The sequence below is a fragment of the Acomys minous genome (assembly GCF_964271855.1).
Source record: "Acomys minous genome assembly, chromosome: 1".
Taxonomy (NCBI): domain Eukaryota; kingdom Metazoa; phylum Chordata; class Mammalia; order Rodentia; family Muridae; genus Acomys; species Acomys minous.
Genome location: NC_140483.1, coordinates 12826603 through 12849919, shown reverse-complemented (window position 1 = coordinate 12849919; position 23317 = coordinate 12826603). Strand labels below are relative to the sequence as shown.

The following is a 23317-nucleotide window of genomic DNA, read 5'->3' as shown; positions in this document are numbered from 1 at the left end:
TGTTAGAGCATGGGGTGGGGGCTCGAGCAGATAAAGATAGCTTAGGAGGTAACACCTGTCGAGCCCCAGGTGCTATAAGGCTAAAATCTATCAGGAGTCTGTGTCTTTTATTGATTGTGACATCAGGCTAGATAATACTGCTATAATAATTATAGGACTAATAGCAAACATTACTAGACCCTACTTTTAATTTAACCACTACACGGGCGCTGATGCAGAGGCCATGGAAGGATGCTGCTTACTGGCTTGCTCCTCACGGCTCGCTCAGCCTGCTTTCTTATAGAACCCAGGGCCACTCAGGGATGGCAGCACCTACAATGAGCTGGGTCCTCCCCCATCGGCCGTTAATTAAGAAAATGACCTGCATCCGGATCTCATGGAGGCATTTTCTCATTATAGAGGGTCCCTTCTTTCAGATAACTCTAGCTTGTGTCATGTTGCTGTAAACTTGCCAGCACTCAAAACCAAGAACCAAAACCAGACAACCTCCCAAGTCCAAGATCCCATAATGGTCAGAAACTTACTGCCTGTGATCAGGATTGCTTCCCCTCACACACTCCTGCACAGCACAGCACCTGTACTTCTGGGACAGCATTTGGGTTGGTTCGGTGATATATAAGGGGGGTCAGAGAAACCACTATGCCAACTTTCCCAGCACCACCGTACATAGTCTCATACACAGCTAAAAAGACAGCCATGTGGATGTCTGCTTGACAGCAGGTGGCAGAATAGATAAACTGTGCTACAGTATACCTGTACTATAACGTTCTACCCACCAAGAAGGTGTGCCCATGTCAGAATTTCCCCAATTACACTGGATAAAGGAGCTGTACTGGCTAGGTTCTTTTTTTTTTTTTTTTTTTTTCTCCCTTCAATTTAACACAAACCAGAGTTGTCTGGGAAGAGAGTACCGTTAATTCCAAGGATTCAAGGAGAAAGACCACTGACTCAAAATCATCATGGCCAAATTAACTAAAGCAGGCAATTAATTAAATGAAGCTTAAAAAACTTTCTGTACATGAGCTGTCTCTCTCTAAGGTGGGGTCTAAAAGATCATCATTGGACATGAGGAAGACACGGTTTCTATAGCTCAGAAGTAGGAGTTTCCAAATGGGCGACTTGGAAGGCAAAATTAGCAAGGTTATGGGAGAAGAACGTAAGATTAATAAGTTAGTCATAACAATCTCCCAAAACAAAGAGATGGTTGCAGGGGGCATAACAAGGCAGTCGTAATGAGGTGTGGTACCTAGTCGAAGTAACCTTTTGAAACAAACAAAGGGTTTCAAGAGGGTTTATTAGACCTTTTGAAACAGAGGCGTAGTTGCCATGACCTAAAACAGACAGTCCAGAGTCATTTGCAGTTAAGTTTACAGGTGGGGCTTAGCCCAGTCCTGAGAAACAGAGGTTTGATCATAAATAGGACCGAGCCTAGTTTGTCTTTACTAGAAGATGGTTGTTAAGCCTAAGGCGAAGGTAGGCTGCTTCATCCATCGGGCACCTCAGTTGAATACATGCCTTCGTCAGACTGGCCTGTAAGCAAGTCTGTGGGGCATTATCTTGAATGGTGATCATGCTGGCTAATTTTTAATGTCAAATTGACACAGGTTAGAATCATTTTGGAAGAGGGAATTGAGAAAAGGCACCCAGCAGATTGGCCTGTTTGGGTGATTTCTTGATTGATCAATGATGCGGGAAGCCCCCCCCCTCACCGTGAGTGGTGCCGCCCACTGGGTATAAGAAAGTAGACTAGGCAAGCTACAGGAAGCAAGCCAGTAAGCAGCACTCCTCTGTGGCCTCTGCATCAGCTTCCGCCTCCAGGTTCCTCCTCTAACGTCCCTGACTGATGGACTACAAGCTGTAAGATGAAACAAGTCCTTTCCTCCCCAAGTTGCTTTTGGGTCATGGTTCGTTGTTGTTTGTTTGTTTTTTAGTTTTTCTAGACAGGGTCTCTCTGTGTGGCCTTGGCTGTCTTGGACTCACTGTCTAGACCAGGTTGGCCTTGAACTCACAGAGATCCACCTGCCTCTGCCCCCCCCCCCCCCCAGTGCTGGGATTAAAGGCGTGCGCCACCACACCTGGCTGGTCATGGTGTTTTATCACAGCAATAGAAGCCCTAACAGAGTGGTTGGTGTTGGGGGGCCCTGCAGGAGGGCTTGAGCTGTATAGGAAAGCAGGCGGGGCGGGACAGGGAAAACCAGCTGGTAGCAGCGTTCCTCCAGGTTCTTGGCTTCTCTCCGCGATGGACTACGACTTGAAAGCCAAGAAAGCCTTCCCTCCTCACGTTGCTTCTGGTCTTTGTGCTAGCCACAGCAACAGAACTCTAAATAGGACCAAAGCCTTCCTCCAAGGAATGCAGGCTCTCTGGCCCCTTGCTTGTGAAAACACTGAAAGGCAAGGTGAACCGGTAACGCACAGAAGGTCAATGATTATGTGAGGCTGAGGTGAGGCTGGGAAGCCAGGTGAATGTGGTGGAGATTATGGGATGTTTTATAGAAACAGAAGAGAGAAAGTCACAAATCAAGACACTCACTGGGCAGGATCATTGGCATACACAATAACAATGCTTGATCTCTTGAGTGATTCAACCACCATCTCTAAAAACAACCTGCAGATGTAGATTGCTAGCAATGATCATTGCCCTTAGAAAGGATTTGGAAAAATACATTGTTCAACAAGGTTAGGTAAAGATGTTTTTGCTGGTTTCTCTAACGTAGAAAGTCTTAGGGAAAAATAGATTGTTTAGCAAAGTAAGGTAAAAATGTTTTTGCTGTTGGCCCTGATGCAGGAAATCTTAGGGCTCAATTGAAATTAGGAGAAAGTACACTCTTATTAGTAAAGCTAGGGACTTTTTGAGGTTGGCAAAGCAAGGACAATGGTCCATAGCAGCATTGGCTGACGTGACTCTTTCAAGGTGGGCTGGTGACTGAGGTGACAATTGATTTCCTTATTTTATTTTTCTGCCCTCAACTTTCTGATATGATTTAATAAAACATATTAATAAGTGGATGAGCACTTTTAGGACTTAAAGTAGAAATGGCTGATTACTTTTACATATGAGTTTAGATTTGTGATTCTTTTAAGATCTTTATGATTACTTCTTAAGATAATTGATTCCTTCTTTGTAACTGCAAATTGCAGCCTTGCCAGTAAAGAAAAGCTGGCTGAGAAATTCCCTTGCTTGCTTATACTCTGTTAATATGTAACAAGTTGCTTATGTACAAATGTATGTGAGTTCTCAGAAATAACTTGTTATTCATGTTTGTTCCTTACCCATAATATATAAAACACGTGGTCATGTGAAGGTATTGTGAACATGATTTTCTTATGTATATGCATTGTAATCATTTATCTATAGAGAAATAGAATGTAAACACATTGTGATTTTTATACTGCTTGAAAGATTTTGTTGGGGTGTATAAACTGTGAGAATAAGGAGAAGAATAAGGATAAGGATGAAAATAAGAAGATAATAATAAAAAGAGAAGAAGAATAATCTTGTTGAAACCTACCTGTTGGAGTCTGTCTTACTTCGTCGTCTAGTGTAAGTGTGTGTGTGTGTGTGTGTGTGTGTGTTTCTTTTCTCTCCTTCATTCCCTTTCTTTTTTAGATGCTTGCCACCATCAGTGCAAGCCCCTCGCTAGGAGCCATCAGCCCTAGTCCCAGTTTGCCACCATCAGTGGAAGCTATTGCCGGCCACTATCAGTTGCAGCCTGGGAGGGTGCCCTCAGAGAAACAGAGTCACCAGCCAGCCAGCCAGCCAGCCAGCCACAGGAGTCAGTTTTCCCCAGTTGATGGCAAAGCTGGACCTTGATAGTGGGAGATAGGGATCTGTTTATACATTCCAAAAGAATCTACCAAACAGTTACAGGGTGTTATATCATAGACAGAGGTAGGAATAAATGGCTCCCGGGGCCTAATTGTTACCCAAGATAAATTGTAATTAGGCTCCTAATTGTACGCCTTCACAATCACTGAAATTCTAATCTGCTAATCAGCCTTTATATGAGATTCAATATAGTTTTGTTTTGGAACCTTTTGTTCACAGTGCATGAAGAACTTTCTCATTTTATAGCTGCCTAAACTTTTGTCACAAGGATATACCACAGTTTATTTAACTAATTCCGCATTAATGGACAATGTGATTTTTTTTTTACAGTTTTTTTTGTTCTCAATATTTGTTTTTAGATTTACTTATTTTATGTGTATTAGTGTTTTACCTGCACGTATGTCTGTGTTTCATGTGCATGAGTGGAGCATCAGATCACCGGACACTGCAGTTCTACATGGTTGTAAGACATCATGAGGGTGCTAGGAATTGAACTTAGGTTATCTAGAAGAACCGAAAGTCCTCTTACCCATTGAGCCATCTCTCTAGCCCTTGATGGTAAGAATTTTGTTTGTTTGGTGACAGGGTTTCTCTGTGTAGCCTTGCCTGTCCAGGACTTGCTTTGTAGACCAAGCTAGCCTTGAACTCACAGTGATCCACCTGCCTCTGCCTCCCTGAGTGCTGGGATCAAAGGCAAGCACCACCACGCCCGGCTTGATGGTAGAAATTTTAATAGAAATTTCTATTTATGACACTGAAGTGATGAAATTCTTGTTTGGTTGGCTAATGGCTCTCAGTAAATGCTGTATGTGGCCTATGCTTACTTTTTGTTTTAACAGTGTCCCAGGCTGGCCTTGAACTCATACTCTGGCCAAGGATGAGTTTGAGCATTTCAGGCATGTTCTACCACACTCAGATGTCTACTAGGGATCAAACCCAGGGCCTCGGGCGAGCCAGGCAATTTATTCTACCAACTGAGCTACAGCCCTCATCCCTGAGGCCAGGTTTCTTATTTCTTCCCTTCACTCTCCCCATTCTTTTTGTTGTTAGCTACAGTGATAGGGAGTTTGGGACTTTTAGCTTCAGAGTCACTGTGCTGGCTAGTTTTTGTTTGTTTTTGTTTTCTTTCTACTTGACACAAGCTAGAGTCGCTGAAATAGGAGAGAGCCTCAGCTGAGAAAATGCCTGGGTAAGGTCAGGCTGTAGGCAAGCTCATAGGGCAGTGTCTGAGTTACTGATTGATGGGGGAGGGCCCAGTCCATTGTGGTGAGGTCATCCCTGGGCTGGAGGTCCTGAGGTCTATAAAAAAGAAGGCTGAGCAAGCCACGAGAAGCCTGGCAAGCAGCACCCCTCCATAGCCTCTGTACCAGTTCCTGCCTCTAGGTTCCTGGCCTGTTTGAGTTCCTGTCTTGACTTCCCTCAGTTTTGAACAGTGATGGGAAAGCATTATCCAAATAAACACTTTCTTCCTCGAGTCCCTGTGTTTCATCGCAGCAACATCGACCGTAACTCAGCCACCAAGGTGTCCTTTCCTACTGCTTTTAGTCAGCGTTCATCGGGAGATCTTGTTAGAATAAAGATTTCCACCCCAGGTTGTGGTCTGAGAGTGTAGATTTTGGAGATGCCCATCAGTAACTAAAGGCTGCTGATGAGAAAGCATTGCCTTGCAGGGCATCTGGATGGGCTTTCACAAGAAGGGAGCATCCACATGACTCACCAAGCTGCTTTGTGCAAGTTAACATGTGTCGTCACGGTCCCTGATGAGAACAGCTTGTTAGAACACTGGGAAAAAAAGACGAAGTTGGTAAACCTGTTTATTAACCTGTTGAGTTAGTCATCTGTGTTGGTTGGTGACTTTATCCTCTGTCCCTTACTCAAAACTGGAAGTGTTTAATAACCTCAGAGTGTCTGCCAGTCAGTAATGTCAGGATTCGCCTCTGAAAGTGACACAGAGGATCAGAACCTTCACCACAGGTTTTTTGTTTTTGTTTTTGGTCGGGGGAAGGGAGGTCTTTTAATCTTCTTTTTCCTGAAGCTATCTCCAGGTCTTGGTGTGAATGGGGACTTCTCCCATTGCCGGAATGTCTTTCTCCTGTTCCTCCTGACCACTGCTACAGGGCGGCTTCCGGATCAACTTGTTCCTCATGGAGGAGAAGAACCGTATGGGCGGCAGGAGGAGGGGAGTGGAAGGAACTCTACCATGATGAGCCTACAAGTCTGGATGTGAAAAAGAAGGTGCCTTAGGATGCTTCTACAGGCTCTGCGCCTGGTGCCTTGGGTGCTGGCTTCACTTGAAAATTTTTGTTTTTCAAGACAGGGTTTCTCTGCGTAGCCTTGGCTGTCCTGTACTTGCTTTGTAGACCAGGCTGGCCTTGAGCTTATAGAGATCTACCTCCCCGGGTGCTGGGGCAGGTGAGTGCCATTGCTCCCGGCTTCACTTGAGAAATGTTCAAAGATTTATTTGTTTGTTTGTTGTTTTATTTACTTTACCTCTTGATTGCAGGCAGCTTCCCTTCCCTCCTCTTTTCCCAGTTCCTCCCTCACACCATGCCCATCCCCCCTCCCTCCTTTTCTCCTCAGAGGCCTCCTGTAGATATCAAACTGCCTTGCCGTATCAAGTTACAGTAGGACTAAGCACATCTTCTGTTGTGGCTACACAAGGCAGCCCAGTTAGGGGAAAGGGACATAAAGGCAGGCAGTAATGTCAAGGACAGCCCCTGCTCCTGTTGTTAGGAGTTCCACATGAAGACAGAGGTGCACAACGGTTACATGTGTGCAAAAGGCCTAGTTCCGTCCCATGCATGCTCTCTGGTTGATGGTCCAGTCTCAGTGGGCACCTATGGGCCCAGGTTAGTTGGTTCTGCAGGTTTTCTTGTAGTATCTTTGACTTTTCTGGCACCTTCAATGCTTCTGCAGGATTCCCTAAGCTCCACCTAGTGTTCGGCTGTGGGTCTGTGCATCTGTTTTCTCCTGCTGCTTGATGAAGCCTCTCAGGTGACAGTTATGCTAAGTGCCTGTCTGTAAGTATAGTAGGATGTCATTAATAGTGTCAGGTGGGCTCTCTCTCGTGACACAGGTCTCAAGTTTAGCCAGTCATTGGTTGGCCATTCCCTCAATTTCTGCTCCATCTTAACCCCTGCACATCTTTCAGGCAGAACAAATTGTGGGTTAAAAGTTTTATGGGTGGGTTGGTTTCCCATTCCTCCATTAGGAAGTCTTTTCTGGTTCAGGCTCCGTATCCCCCATTGCTAGGAGTCTTAGAAAGAGTCACCCACATAGATTCCTGAGAAGTTTCCCTTGTCCTGGTTTCTTACCTTCTCCCAGAGAAGCACCCTCATTCCCCTTCTCTCTTCCTCCATCCTCCCCCGATTTTATCCCTCCTGCTCCCCTTCATACCTTTCCTCCAATGTAGTTCACTCTCTCCCTCCATCCTCAATGTCTATTTCATTTCCCCTTCTCAGTGAGATTCAAGAGTTTCCCCTCCTTGTGACTTCGCCTCTTTGGGTCTGTGCATTGCAGCATGGTTATCCTGAACTTTATGGCTAATATCCACTTATAAGTGAGTATATTCCATGTTGGCCTTTGTGAATCTGGGTTACCTCAATCAGGATGTTCTTTTCCAGTTCCACCCATTTTGCCTGCAGATTTCATGATCTCATTGTTTTTAAAAGCTGAGTAGTGTAAAATTACCTCATTTTCATTATTCATTCCTCCCAGTTGAGGGATATCCAGGTTGTTTCCAGTTTCTGGCTATTACAAATAAAGCTTCTATAAACACAGCTGAACAAGTGTCCTTGTGGTATGGTAGAACATCTTTTGCGTATATGGCCAGGAAGGTATAGCTGGGTCTTGAGGTAGAACTAATCCACATTTTCTGAGAAAGTACCAGATTGACTTCCAAAGTGGCTGCACAAGTTTACACTCCCTCCAGCAATGGAGAAGCATTCCCCTTTCTCCACATCCTTACCAGCACGTGCTGTCACTTGAATATTTGATCTTAGCCATTCTGACATGTGTAGATGGAATCTCAGAGTCATTTTGATTTGTGTTTCTCTGGTGACTAACAATACTGAACATTTCTTTAAGTGCTTCTCAGCTATTAGAGAGTCCTCTGTTGAGATTTCTCTGTTTAGAGCTGTACCCCATTTTAAAATTGGGGTCTTTGGTTTGTTGATGTCTAGTTTTTTGAGTTCTTTATATATTTTGAGTATCAGCCCTCAGATGTAGAGTGGGTGACGATCTTTTCCCATTCTGTGGGCTGCCATTTTGTCCTATTGATGGTGCCTTTTGCCTTACAGAAGCTTTTCAGTTTCATGAGGTCCCATTTATTAATTGTTGATTTTAGAGCCTGAACGTTGGTGTTCTGTTCAGGAAGTTCATCTCCTGTACCAATAAGTTCAAAGCTCTGCCATACTTTTTCTTCTGTCAGATTTTGTGTATCTGGTTTTATGTTGAGGTCTTTGATCCTCTTGGAATTGAGTTTTGTGCAGGGTGATAGATATAGATCTATTTGCATTGTTTTACATGCAGATATCCAGTTAGACCAGTACCATTTGTTGAAGATGCTTTCTCTTTTCCATTGTATAGTTGTGTCTTCTTAAGAAATTTTAACACGATTTTTATTTATTTATTCATTGACAATTTCATACATATACACAATATATCTTGGTCACACTGTCTTTTAAATTTTTATTTATTTATTTTTATACATATGGATGTTTTGCTTGAATGTATGTCTGTATACCAAATTCTTATGTGCCTGGTGCCCAGGGGTCAAGAAAACCCCTTGGACTGGAGGTACAGACAGCTGTGAGCTGCCATGTGGGTGCTGGGAATTGAACCCTGGTCCCTTAGAAGAGCAATCAGTGCTGTTAACTACTAAGCCATCTCCCTAGCCTCTTGAGTTCTCTTTTACAAATAAGAATACTGAACCTCAGAGATATTAAGTTACGTTGGGGACAAGAACATTTTCAGGTGTGTGTCTCCCTGTGCATATCCCTGATATTACATGCCAACCTTTCATATGGCATGGGCGGGATTTCTAACACCATTTTACAGTTTGGTTATGCAGTCCAAATAGATTTATAAAGACTGGCAGATGCCTTTCAAACCCACTCAAACATAGAGCAGAGGATCATCATAGCTGATTTGTGCACATGCGTTCCATGTATATGTTAATGCAAAAATGTCCCTACAACGTTACTTTTAAAGTTTGTGTGCTTTCAGAGCAAAAGAACCAAACACCAGTGAAGTTAAAGTGGCCTTGACAAAAGTCACCCTCAAGGACACCGAGTTGCTGAGAAACGTCTCTGTTTCAGCATTCTGCCAGCTCCTGGTATTTCCTCAAAAACTTGCATCCAGGTCAGCTTCAAAGTGGCCAGCCCCAGAGGGTCCAGCCTCACAGACGGCCTCAGCTAGGCCTTCAACTCCTGGGCAGCTAATAAAATAGCTAGCTCAGGACTCAGTCAGCATCCCAATTTTCTTGGGGTTCCCAAAGATGCTGTCACCTCCAGACAGCAGGAAGCAATCTAAAGAACACAAGACCCTCCTTCCTGAGAGGTGGGGTGGGTGGTTATTGGTCATTTGGTTGGTGGGAGATGTTTGTTGTTATTTTAGGGGTATTGTTTACAGATTATTAATGGTCTTGGTCAGGGAGGAAACAAAGGAAAGAAGGTTTAGATCCAAGGATTTCTCTTTTTTTCTCTCACTCCCCTCTGTCCTTCTTTCTTATCTAGTGTTAGGGGTGAAGAGGTAAAGGGGTAAAAAGGTAGATTTGTTATATCTCCTTTTAGACTAGAAGGCAACAACACGTCTCAAATATTTTTAGATTGATATGGATTATTGTAAGATAATAGAAAAAACTTGTTGAGACAGGGTTTCTCTGTGTAGCATTGGCTGTCCTAGACTCACTTTGTAGACCAGAATGGCCTTGAACTCACAGCAGTTTGCCTGCCTCTGCCTTCCAAGTGCTGGGATTAAAGGCGTGCACTATCACGCCTGGCTGATAATAGAAATTTAAGGTTTTATTTGCTACAACATACTGTATATATGGTTTAATTCTTGCTTAAGGTATATGTACATATGCAACTCATTTTATAATGTAATGTAAAGTCCCAGTCTTATGAAAGCTACTGTCATAAACTGTTTAGAACAATTATGAAATACAAGTTACTCATCAGTCACTTATAAATAATCATATTCTTTACTAATACAGTTGATTGCATGAGTAATCTTTATTTAGCCTGTTTGTCTAATTAGATATACTTTAGATAGATAAACGGTCCTCACACACTTCAGACATCTGCAGAATGTGGCATTTAAGATGTTTTAATAGTAAAAGACTTTGCTGACAGAGAGACATATCAGCTTCTGGCAGCAGCCCCAATCTCCTCTGAAGAAGAAGATGAGGACCAAAGAGCCTCCCCCTGGAGCTTGCTTCCAACGTGACAAAGCTGGCCACGGGGCTACGAACTGCCCTTTACCTCAGCTGCTGACAGCATGCTGTCCAAAAGGTGGACAAAGAAGACACCAGGAAGTAGACTGACCCATTTTGTCTAGACAAGGTTGGACAGTCTGTCTGAGTTCCTGCTTCCCAGGAAAGTCTGTCAAATCTTCTGGGTCTGGTGGCTGAAGATAGATGCCCCACCAACACAGAGGAATGACGGGTGACTATCCTAGTAGCCAGTAAGTGTTTGTCTTTTTTTTTTTTAAATTCAGAAGCTACTTACTATGCACCTTCTGTTTATTCGGGTAAAAATGTATCCTCAGATCTCTGATGGGATTAAAGATGAGATAGTTATAGTTTTACAGTTTTTATTGTTAAAGGCTAAATACCTAAAAAACTTAAGTTGTAAAGGATCTAAGAAAGTGTTTTAGGGTCTAGAAGGATGTTTTAAGGTTGATTAATGTAAGTTGTGAAGGCTGGGGCGGGGTGAAAGTGTAGATGGAGATAAAATGATTTATGGTATAGAAATTTGGACTCAGCAATACACAATAGATAGTGGAGGACTTTCTCCAAAGTTGCCAATTACAAATGGACGGGACACTGTGAATATAAATTCTTACCCTGTTAGTTTTCATAATTGTTCTTATTGTATATTGTTTACTGGTGTGAGAGACAAAGCCATTTCTTGGACTAAAAGGAGAAGCTGGAATGGCCTTCCCCCACACGGTATGAAGGTGTGTCCGTGTATTTTCAGTTGCTGGTTGCTATGCTGGCAGAGCTAAGTCCTGGCAGAATATTTGGTGTTGTCCTATCAATAGCCCATTTCAAGCTTTCTATATGTAAATGGTTGTCCTTCCTCACCTGCCCAGAAGATGATTGTCTGAGGTTATCATTAAAAAAAAAAAAAAAGCTGCTGTGGTAAAGGTCATGCAGCCCTCAATACCAAAGGACCACCCAAAGAGAGGATGGGCACTGTCCTGCTGCTGATTGGTTCAGACTGGACCGTGGCTTTTTGCATAATAAAGAGCTTGTACCTGAGCTGGGGCAGGAAGTGGGGGCAGAACTTCTGGGCAGGCAGAAATGCAGGTAGAATCAGACAGAGGCAGGAGGAGGCAGAAGAGAGATGTGGAGTAGCTGGAAAGCGGGCATTGAGAACCATGTGCAGGGCTGCAGTGGTGAAGTTAGTCAGGTCGGGAGCTAGCTGAGGGAACGGCCCCCGCAAAACACCAACAGCTTTAGATTATATAGATGTCTCCGTGTCTTAATTAAACCTCAAGCAGGATCCATATAAACCTCCCATTAAGAAGCAGTCATTAAACATCTCCCAACAAAGAAAAAGCCCAGGACCAGACAGTTTTAGTGCAGAATTAGCATTCTGTTGGTTGTCCAGCTTTGATGGGGGGGTGGGGGGAGGGGGCGGGGAGGCGCTTTCGCTTTGCCTTATTTTGTCCTGTTTGGTGGCTGTCTCTGGGATGTCTTCTCTTTTCTGAAAGGAAGTGGAGGGGTGCCAGATCTGGGGAAGAGGGGAGGTAGGGGGCAACAAAGAGAAGTGGAGGGAAGGGAAACTGTACTTGAGATGCATTATATGAGAAAAGAATCTATTTTTCCATGACAAAAAGAAGAGCAAGGGCTTCTGAGCTTGCTGCAACCCAGCAGAGGATGAGCGAACCCACCTTGCCCTTCCTTGGTCTGAAGAGAGCAGGGGTGTTGCTTTTCTCTGAACACAGGAGGCGCACCCCAGATTCCCATCCCCAGGGCCATTTACCATCCACATTGCTTCTTCACAGACTGGCAAGGAGAGAGGGAATTAAAACCACAGAGGAGAGGGGCCAAGGAGATGGCTCAGTGTGTAAAGGTGCTTGCTGTACAAAGCTGAAAAACCTGAGTTGATCCCTGGAGCCCGAGTAAAGGCAGAGAGAGAACTACTCCATGACTTGTCCTCTGACCTCCATAAACGCAGTGTCCCCCCATTATGCACTGGCTTGGTCAAGAGTACAGACATACGCATGTGTGCGCAGGCATGCACACACACATGCACACCAACCAACGAAACAAACAACGGAAAGGCCGAGGGCCAGTGAGATGCTTCTGCAGGTCCAGGCACTTGCTGTATATACCTGGCGACCTGAGTTTAATCCCCAGATCCCACTTAAGCTGGAGTGCTGACTCTATAAAGCCGTTTACTGCCACACCAATGACCACCCTTGCCTAAAAGTTTGAGGCCAGGATGGGATATATGAGACCCTGTCTCAGAAAAAAAAAAAAAAAAAGCTGAAATCTACTCAGCTATGTTTATATGAATGGACTTTCTAGAAGTGTTTTGTTTTGGACTGCTGGGGATTGAACTGGGGCCTTGTGTGTAAGTGTGATGTCACTGAGCTCTTTCTCCAGCACTCTGAGAGACAGTCTCACTTACTCACCCAGGCAGGCCTGGAACTCACTCTGTAGCTGAGACAGGCTTTGACCTTATGACCTCCTCAGTCAGCCGAGGAGCTGGGATTACAGACCTGTGTTACCCCAGGCCTGGCTTGAAGCTCATCCTTGCTTTATGCTTCCTTCTTAATGTAAGTTGTACTTCTAGCTCTGACGTCCACAACTTTGGCTTTGTCTCCTTATACTTCCTTCTGAATTGTTCTGAGATGAGGCACTGAGGCCAGGATGTTGAGGTGGATATTGCAGTGAATTGGTCATCTAAGAAAGACCCTGTAGAAATGGCTTCAGAAATTAACATGGGGAAACTTGTGTAAGGTAGGGCTTTTTTTTTCCTTGGAGGGGGGTATGGAAGCCAGAAGTCAACCCCTTTACCTGTCGTGAATGGGCTCTCCACACGCCTGTTTTGGCATTTTGAGACAAGATCTTGTTCCAGGCTGGCTTCAAACTCATGCCATATTCCCAGAAAGCTAACTCAGGGTTAACTGAGCTCAGGGTTAGCATGGGCTATCTAGTGCATTTCAAGGTCATGTGGGTTACAGAGACCTTCAAAATAAACAAAAGTGGCCAAAATAAAACAAAAACTTCAGCCAGGCGTGCTGGCACACACCTTTAATCCCAGCACTCAGGAGGCAGAAGAAGGCAGATCACTGTGAGTTCGAGGCCAGCCTGGTCTTCGAAGAGAGTTCCAGGACAGCAAGGACTATTACACACAGAAACTGTCTCCAAAAAAACCAAAACCAAACCAAACCAACCCCCCCAAACCTTCATTGTGATTCCATCTTATCCATGAGAATGGCATCAAGAAAAGAGAAAACACATGTTGGCAAGAACGTGGGGAGAAAGGACCCCTAACACACTGTTGGTAGGATGTAATTAGTTAAACCCCCGTGGGAACCCGCAGGGAGCGTCAAGAGAAGTGGCCAGTGATTAAGAGCACTGACTGCTGGTCTAGAGGACCTGGGTTGGATTCTTAGACCTTAGGGAGGTGCACAACTTGCTGTATCTCATTTCAGAGCAACTGATGCCCTCTTCTGGCCGCCAAAGACACTACAAGGTGCACAGACATGCAGGAACAATAACCACACATACAAAAATAACTGAGTCAGGTCAGTATAGAGACATCACGTTTATCTCACTTTCACAACAGCCAGTGAATGGGATGATCCTGGTATCTATCAGTGGGTAGATAAAGGAAAAGGACATAAACACAAAGGAGCTTTACTCAACAATGAAGGATGCAGTCACGCTCTATGCAGGATAATGGAAATCATGCTAAGTGAAATAAGCCAACCTCACAACCGTTTTCTCTTCTATCAGGGAAACGAAGGATGGAATTAAAAGGGAGATGCTAATTAAGTGGAAGGGAAGGGAAGGCTAACCTGGGGTGAATACATCAATGTGTAATATTGTATGGAAACATCAATATGAAACCTCTGAATCACTTATATACTAAATACATAAAAATGATCTGTATGATTTTAGCTCACCAAAAAACCTATTTGTGTTGCGAGCAGGAAAGAAATTTGAAGAGAACTCCTCTTCCCCTCCAGTAGAGCCTAAGAACTGATGGTCACAGCGGCATATATGATAGTGAGTATAAACCTGTTAGTGGCCTTGGACCTAGAAGTCAGCAACTATTTTACTTGCGTTGTACACCTCGGGGAAACTACTGTCAGAACTCTCTATTACAAGCTGCCTCCAAGCCCAGCCCTTTCCCCAGTGCTGGGGATTGGTCCCTGGTAAATACATGCTAATAAGCATCTCTACCGTAGAAGGCTCTTTCCAGAACTCCCGGCCTTTCTGCACGGCTTGCTCTGACTATCTAGAACGACCACCCATGTGGCATCTCAATACTCCTTGCCTTTTTAGAGATGGACTATGGCACAGCAGGAAGTACAAAGTGTCAGGCAGGTGGGTCAGGATCCAATCCCACTGAAATCTCTTGTCTAACACTGTGGAAATGTTGCTCACCAGGGTTCAACTACCCCCATTCAGAGCCAACCCAGCTATGTATGGTGGCTCTGAGTACACTGGTGTGTAAAGACAGTGCAGTGGCTCAGGACAGTAGCTACTGAGATGGTGTGTGTCTTTGGCAGCTCCAAACTCTGGCACATGAAATAAAGAAACAAGTAGACCCGGTGACAACACATTTATTTCCGTGCCCTTTTGTGTGACTGGGAGGTGCTTCCAATAATTGATTAGATCATAACAATGAAAATTCCAGAAGGTAAACTAGTGGTTTATTGTTGCTCATGAGCATAAGGTAAACAGACATATGGTACCACATAAGGGAACACATCTAACCTTTTGGCAGGATGAACCACTAGACTTTGGCAACAGCCTGATCAGACTCCTAGGCTTCTAAAGCTTGTGGCAATCTTCAGACACAACGGGAAAAGGTGAATTTAATGCATGAGCTTCAAAAATGTAACCATGATCCTTAGGGACCTGGGAAAGGCCAGCATCACCCAAGGCTGCCCTAGTTCCTTTCTGTGTGATACACTGCTTTACTGCTGAGTGAGAACAGTTGGTGGCCACACTCCAGCAGCGGTGGTTGTTTTTGTGGACTTAGTGTTTGTTGAAAATAGTCACTTCCTTCAGATGGTAGGCATTTAAGTAGTCTTAACTGAACCTCTCCTGCCACAAAGGATCTCTTAAGGATCCCACTCCTAAGTGTTGAACACTAACTTCAGCTTCCTGTTAGAATCAACCATTTTCGAGCAGCTTTGTTATTGTGTGTGTTCCCTTTCAGGGCTTTTATTACCGCTTTTCACATCTTACAGCGCCTACTTTCTGAGGGTTTGGGGCATGTAGCAAACAAGGTACTCACCACTAGAAGAGGATCTATGACGATGTGGATTACCAAGGATGAGATTTACAATAAATTAAAATTCTACGTTGTTGGAAATAGACGAGACAGGAGTTCTCGGATCCTAGAAAGTACTATGGCTAAGGAGGCAGAGAACCCAAATTAGGAAGCCAGCTCCAGGAGCCTAACTCAGCCTAGTGAACAAGGAGTGAGCGCCACTCCAGGAGTGAGCTAGCAAGGAACAGGCACCACACAGCCTTTCTTTGGAGGTTAAAGTGCAGGCTATGAAATGGCGTATAAAACAGTGCATGAAATAGTGCAATCCCAAGGTGCCATCAGTTTTTGTTGTTGTTCATGACGCATAGCCTATTTTTCACATGTCCATTAAAAAAAAAAAATCCAGCTGTAGTGACACCTTTTAGCTTATTTATTTAGGCATTAAACTCTGTTTTACCCACTCTTGGGCTACATAGAATATTTTACCATTTTAACATAGAATATTAGCGCATACATCTTGAAACTACTGAATTTAAGGCAAGCCCCTGCGAGTTCAGTACTCCAAAAAACATGTTTTACCAAAAAAAAAAAAAAAAAAAAAAAAAAAAAAGGTTGATTCTCAACCAGTGGCTTTAGACCTGGGGCACCCCAGCAGTCTTCACAACAGTTGGACTACTGTTAATTGATGCCCCCCTCAAATTACCTCCAGGCTCTCTACATCAGAAGAGAAGTTTGAAGAGCTTCTGTAACCCAAGATGGGTGGAAACCAGGTGAGCAAAGTGTGTGTGGGAGGTGAGCAGGGTTCTGCAGGGCAGGGGCCAGTCCTCTTCACCTCCCATCCATGTCTTTTCATGTTTGTATGCCTGTGTGTAGTGTGTACCACGGGTAAACTTATGCGTGGGAATGACCCCAACAGAGGAATCTCTTCTGGGTGGAAATACTTTATGAAATGTGCTGTAAACCACCTACGACACAAGGTTCTGCCAGGAAATGCAAGAGGTCTCTCTCAGCAGGCTAGTTAAACTTTCCTGTGGCGAGTCAGTTTTAGCTATTAAAATAATGTATGATTTTGAGAACTCAAATGCCACTATGCTATCCCAAAGCTAGCATTACAGCTCCCCAATACTGTCTTAATACATGAAGGCAGCTTCCTAACATGTGTCAGCTACTCCGAGTAAAGTCAAAGACAAGCAAGCCATAGTGTTTATTCTTAGCTACAGACACTCATGAAACAAGCACCGTCAAGCTGATGGCTGAGGACCACAGGTTCACTGTGAGAGCCGTGTACTTGCACTAGCCAATGAAGACTAGAGATTACACTTAGGCTAGTTAGATGTAGTTTGAAGAAAAAAATCGAGACATTTTTAATAATTATTGAAGAAATAACATCGGGCTTATTTCTTTGATGCAGAAGGGTTATACTTTGAAAACCTGTACTCTGATGCTTCAAAAAGTCTTCCTCTACCAGAGCAGCAAGCTGGCAAAGCCAAGCTTTGAGCACGCGAGAGGCCTCCTCCAAGGCTACGGTGATACGGCTACATCCTAGGACTGTAAAAGTGATACCTGCTGAGAAAACAAGTTCCAGACAGGGACCTTATGGATGACCTTGGCTGACAAATCTTTTTAGGAAACTGTTTATTTTAAAATTATGTTCCCAACAAACCATGAAACACTTGGATGCCACGGTATGGTTTCTCAGTGAAAACACACTGCACTGTAGATGGACTTTCAAATCAGACAGAGACTTGAACAAACCCTAAGGGCAGGATAATGAAGGGACAATACTAAGAAAGGGTAGGAAAATGTCACTTGGTAAAAGTAATCTAAAGGATGCGTAACATGTCATGTTGGACGGATGACAACCTTGCGCTTTTCTCCCATGGTGGGATTTACCAAAATTTTAGTTTTACACAGGTGTCAACTTTCACCTGGAAAGGGACAGTTTTTACTACCTTACATCTAAATTTACTATAAATAACTGAAGTTCAAAGCAACATATCTTTAAAAGAACAAAACTACATAATTTAGCACATTAAAATAAAAATAGGACAGTGATAGTTGAATGTTTCAAAAATATACAGCTGGGGGAAAGAACCACTTTATACAATTTGAAAGGTGTTAAAAGTGACCACTCAGAAGGTTGAGCAGTGCAAGACCTGCTTTTCCAGTTACAAGCTCAAGACAGGGAGTGCAAAGAAGACTAAAGCTTCTGCTCAGAGTTCTAACAGGAGCTTGAAAGTGGTGTTAAAAAGCTTTGCTCCGCTCACCCCCCAGAAATGATCAAACTTTTTTTCATGGTACACTTTTCTTCAATGAACTTTCCTTCAGTTGGGTCCCTATTCAGTCATGGTGACCCATGAATACAGTCATACATCAAGATCATAACTAGTTCCCCGAGGTCTGAGTACTATAGGAAGAGCCTTGGATTTCGGGTTCTGTCTTAGCCAGTGTACCTGAACCCTACAAAGAAGAGATACGTCAATGGACTTTACAGTCTCTTGTGCCTGTAGAACTGGAGGACAAATGGACCGAGGAGGAAGGTGGTAAGCGCTTACATCAGTGAAGGCGCAGCTCCATCATGTGGAGAGGATACAGGTTCAAGATCAACACCAGTGCAAGAGCTGTGAAGGGAGCTGACTAGGCAACGCATGCATCCATCCATGCAGATGTAGGGAATGGCCCAGAGAAAACTGAAAGCATGTATCTAACGGCTGCAAACATCCCCCGCCAGTAGTTTATAAAAATAGTCAGCACTGTAGAGCCCCTCTACAGTCCCCACTCTGCGGTCCTTCCATTACCCATCACTTCAATACCAAAGCATGAACTGCTTCTCAGACATTCCAGACAAAGGTCACTTATAACAAACAAAAAGTCAACTTTTTTTTTTAAAAAAACAAGATAGTGTCCATTTAAAAAGTAGATTTTTTTCTTTCAAGTGAACAGGACATTTTATGTATTAAACTTAACTTTTAGTCTGAAAAGAACGGGTTTGTTTAAAGTCCATATGTAATGTGCATATATGCAGAAACAAATAAACTTAACACATCATCTGCACAGGGGAAAAGTTAGCCCCAAACATGAGAGAACGGCCTGGTTAGTACAAATCTATTGCAAAGTAAGAAGGTTCTGTGCATCAGCTCCACCAGAGAAGCGCGAAGGATGCCAACCACAAGAGCCAAGTGTAAGTTGTGTCTGATCGCCTGGAAGCCTAAGGGACACCATGTTGCTCCAGTACCCTGACAGGAGTGACAGCTCCAGCTCCCAGCCACGGTGTCTTCCTCTGCAGCCAGAGCCGTGTTCCGACTTACTTTCTATTCCGAAGTCGTTTGGATTTCCTAAGAGAGTCTATGGCTTCTGTTGCCTTCCTTCGTTTCCGAGGAGACTCCTCACTCTGCCCAGACCCTGAGGATGTTCCTACTGCACTTTCCATGACTTCTCGAAGCTTCCGTTCCAGCTCTGCCAAGCGTGCATTCTGTTCACCTATGATCTGGGTCTGCTCTAGCAGTTTCTGGTCTTGGTCTTGAAGCTGTTTCTGCTGTTCTTGCACTTTGGTGCGAAGCTCAGAAATCTCACGCCTGAGGACAGTCACGCCAGCACCATTGGTTTTAACCTGCTGCTGCAGTTTGGTGACCTCTTGTCTTGAGGGGTTTTGCTTGGAGAAGAGCTGCATTGTTGTCAGGGCTGCAGATGGCCCAGGAACTGTGGAGAAAGCATTTAAAAGGATCAATCATTCATGTTTCCTGTGGGAACACTCTGGCTTACTTTGGGGTCTTGGTTTGAAATGCACTTTAAGTTAGTAGTTGTGGTCACGTGCAAAGTTAGCATGACATGGATCTAGAGAGCATAATTTAACTAAAGCCCAGAAGAGGGGAGCTAGGGGTGTACCCTGGCAGCAGAGCACATGCAAAGCTTTGGGTTCTATCCTTAGCACCAAAGCAACAAAGCATGGTCTAATGGAAAACTAAAGGTGCTGTGTAATCATGCCCTATTGTTATTAGTCACCGAAGACATGGTGTCGGCGGAGGACAGCCACATTCTCAGCACTCAGGAGGCTGAGGCATGAGGAACACTGTAAGCTTGAGGCCAACATTGGCTCCACGGGGAGTCCGAGGCCAGTCTGGGCTATAGATACACACGGAGACAGACTACAAAAGAAAAACCAAAATCGATACCTGGAGGAGAGCCCATGAGTCTTCCAGACACATCTGACCCTGGCAATTTCCTCTTTAGAATAGGAACAATCTTCTCGTCGAAATACTCCATTGCCATGGAGGAAATATCCCGCAACTCCTGCAGCACCTCGTGAGCTCGCTGAGGGGCTCTGGTAGAATTGACATATCTCAGCACACGGTAAATCTCATCAATCACCTACAATATGAATTCTCATTAGTACTTTGTAAAGTTAAAACAGAAGAGATTCGCTAAATAGTAAAGATGGCATTACCACCTTATGGCCGCTGTGAAGTCTTAAGAGAGCATCTTAGCTCATGTACTTGTCAAGGAGAATCCACAGCACAGGCTTTAGCACTTATGACAGTATTTTTATGCTTAGCCTTAGGAAGCATCTTTACTGTACCAAGGTACTGGGCTAAAACTAAAGAACAAATAAAATACAGCTCCGCCCTGAAGGAAACCAGAGCAACGGGAGAGACGCAAGAATATATACAACACCAGAACAGAGGTATTGCTAAAGGAACCAGACTTAAATGCAGGCATATACTATGCATGGAGCAGGGTGAGTGACTAACCAAGGCCACACTCATCCCTGCTTCTGTCCCCAAAACTCAGTCTGAGTCCCTTTATCTTGTGCTCTGCCACCACACGCTCCATCCCTCAGAGCTTTGTTTCTCTAAGAGGAGCCACAGCCCGGAGTGAGCTTTCGGAGCACACTTTCTCACCATCCCCATCGTGTCCTGGTCTGTTTGACAACTGCAATGGGGAGAGGGAGAACGGAGGCCATGGAGAAGAAACATGCCTGCTGCATGGGTTCCTAACTCCCTCTTCTCCAACTTAAAAAAAAGTTCCCATCTTTGAAGACCACAGTGATTGCAGTGGGACTTTATCTCTGGAGAACTGGGGCTATAAGCCAAACCACTCTGCTGTCAGCCTCAAACTTCCTTGAATCATATAGTGCTCTCGCTGCATTTATTCCAACTCTGGGTCAGTCTTGTAATCTGCCTTCTCTTCCTGACCCATAGAACAAACACACAACATTTACTAGTAAAAAGGAAACACAAAATCTAGCATAGTAGTACCTGGACAAGTTCAAGCTCTTAACTCTTTCTAGATTCAAGTTCAAGGTGATGGACTTTGTATAAAGATAAGGCGACACCACCAAAGTGGCCAGCGTTGTGGGCACGGACTGAAAAGGCACTGCATGAGCTGAGGTGGAGCACCGGGCACATTTAAAGAGCAGTAAGACATACTGCCAGGAGCACAGGAGGCAGACGCAGGTGTGACAGGCTCCAGCAGGGAGCAGCACAAGACAGGCTGGCCACAGAGGGAAAGACAAGGACCAGGGAGTTGAAGGTGCAAACAACGAACCAATGGCTACAGCTATGTTCTCCTGCCATTACTAGTACATACAGGACTCAGGTTTGAAGAAAATTAATTTTTCTAATAACGTATTCAAGTATCATGCTAGAAAGCCAGTACATAGTACAATGGAGTACCTTTTCTTGAACTAATTATGCAAGTGTAGTTTAAAAGAAACATTTATGTGTTTTAGATGCTTCTTAATGCTTGTGATGTTTCAAAGCACTGGAGTAAAAACTAGTGAATAAGGATAAGACTCTTATTCTTTAGCCGGGCGTCGTGGCGCACACCTTTAATCCCAGCACTCAGGGAGGCAGAAGCAGGTGGATCTCTGTCAGTCTGAGGCCAGCCTTACATACAAGTTCCAGTTCAATGAGGGCCACATAGTAAGAGTCTGTTTCCATAACAATAACAACAAAATGCTTATTTTTATGAGGTTTGGAAAAAACAAAACAATAAACAAAAAAACCTAAATACTACCACAAAGGAAAAGAGGAGGACTAAGTTAGAGAAGAGTCAGGAAGCTTTCTTTGACAGCTCTGAGAAGGAATGAGGATGGTGGATTGGTTACCTGGAGTCTGAGGGGATCAAAGCTGTTTAAAGGCTACAAATGGAGCATTTCATGTAACACACATAGGACATGTTAGGATCCAATACACTTCTGCAAAGTTACCAGTGATGGCTATACATATGGAGCCTGCACATTTTACATACATTCAAGTAGTATGTATAGAAAAATGTAAAACTTGGCCGGGCGTGGTGGCACAAGCCTTTAATCCCAGCACTTGGGAGGCAGAGGCAGGCGGATGCTGTGAGTTCGAGGCCAGCCTGGTCTACAAAGCAAGTCCAGGACAGCCAAGCTAACATAGAGAAACCCTGTCTCGGAAAACAAAACAAAACCAAAACCATAAACAAACAAACAAAAAACTTGTAATAAGAAGTGGCCAGTAAAAATGTACAGAATCTAAGGCAGGCGCCCAGCATTTTAAAAGGCGGTTGGTTCAGTTTCACATGCTTGTGCTAGGTGAAATGAGTTACCTTCTCTTGTTTGTGTGCAAGTCTTACATGTGGGTTATAAATAAGAACATTGCAACAGTTGACTGATTCTTGCGTTTTCGGTTTGTTTTTATGCTGTCTCAAAGGCTAGCATATTGTATCTAGCTCTGTGAACTAAATCAAGCCTGCTGCCTTAATCTGCCCCCTGGCTTTCGTATACTTGGCTCTTTCGATCCCTTTTAAAGACTGTTCTCCTAGTATTTCCCCCACAATATATTCATCTCCGAACACTCTTCCAGCTTAAACCACATTAACATCCTGATCAAACTTTGGTTTTCTTGAAAGAAGGTTTCTCTGTGTAGCCTTGGCTGTCTGGCTGTCCTCCAACTCAGAGATCTGCTTGTCTCTGCCTCCTGAGTGCTGGAATTAAAGACGTGGGCCACCACTCCCTGGCCTCATCAAACCTTTTATTTTTTCTTCAGAACACTACACACTGTAAGCACACCTTTCTGTTAATCTGTCTTTCCCACAATATAAAAGTTAACAGAAGAGATTGTGGCCAGTTTCACTACTGGATACACAGAGCCCCACAGTGCCTGACACATGCCAGCTACTTCTAAGTATTAACTCAAGAAGGGATAACAAGACTGAAATATTTGTATTGTTTAATACTGACACATCCAGATGAATCTGTTTAGGGCAAGCTTCAGGGTTATGTTCAATTAAGCACATCGGTTATAAAGGGCTGGTTGCTTTGAACACAAAATTTAACAGTCAACAAGATTATTACTGAGAGTGATTTCTCAAAACACACAATTATTCTATGTTTAATTAGGTGTCCTCTGTTTTATGACTAAATCTCTAGATATTCTGTATAGACACACACCTATTGTAGACTAATATTTGTAATGTGTTTGGCCTAGACTGACTGTTTATTTTATGCAAGTGTGAAAAGATGGAGTCAGGGGTGGTGGCCCAAGCCTGCAACCCCAGTGCTCAGAGACTAAGGCAGAAGACTGAGAGTTTAGGCCCACTCCAGGTTGCACAGTGAGATCCTGTTTGAAAAGGAACAAATGAATGACTGAATGCAGCAAAGCAAGGAAAAGAATGGAGCTGAGGCAAGTGGACGGCATAAATGGATAGGTGGCAAGATGGGCAATCAACACATGTGACATTGTGGCCAGGCATTGGTTCTAGGGTATGCTCTTATAAACAAGCAGCTGGGCATGGGGGCCTAAAACTTAAATCCCAGCAGTCAGGAGGCAGAGACAGGCAG

The 23317-nt window shown here is 43.9% G+C and overlaps 1 protein-coding gene and 1 long non-coding RNA gene across 9 annotated transcripts in view; one reads left to right on the top strand and one right to left on the bottom strand.

Annotated features, from left to right (window-relative positions):
• Window positions 1–3577: 3577 nt before the first annotated feature.
• LOC311594638 lies at window positions 3578–18392 on the top strand. 8 transcript variants are annotated; one of them, XR_014778162.1, is made up of 4 exons: window positions 3578–4384; window positions 5944–6238; window positions 6743–10510; window positions 14219–18392. It is a non-coding gene; the product is annotated as an uncharacterized lncRNA (long non-coding RNA). The 8 variants fall into 8 exon arrangements; XR_014778163.1 differs by lacking the exon at window positions 3578–4384 and adding an exon at window positions 5655–5800; XR_014778164.1 differs by lacking the exon at window positions 3578–4384 and having other exon boundaries at window positions 5655–6061; window positions 6144–6238; window positions 9053–10510.
• Window positions 15923–23317, bottom strand: part of FBXO28 (F-box protein 28) — a 27648-nt gene continuing 20253 nt past the window's right edge. Inside the window, exons 4-5 of the mRNA XM_084776512.1 lie at window positions 19683–19878; window positions 15923–19209 (exon numbers count right to left, since the gene is read on the bottom strand). Of these exons, the coding sequence (XP_084632638.1) occupies window positions 18815–19209; window positions 19683–19878 (591 nt within the window). The 3' untranslated portion in view covers window positions 15923–18814. The remainder of the gene's footprint in view (window positions 19210–19682; window positions 19879–23317) is intronic.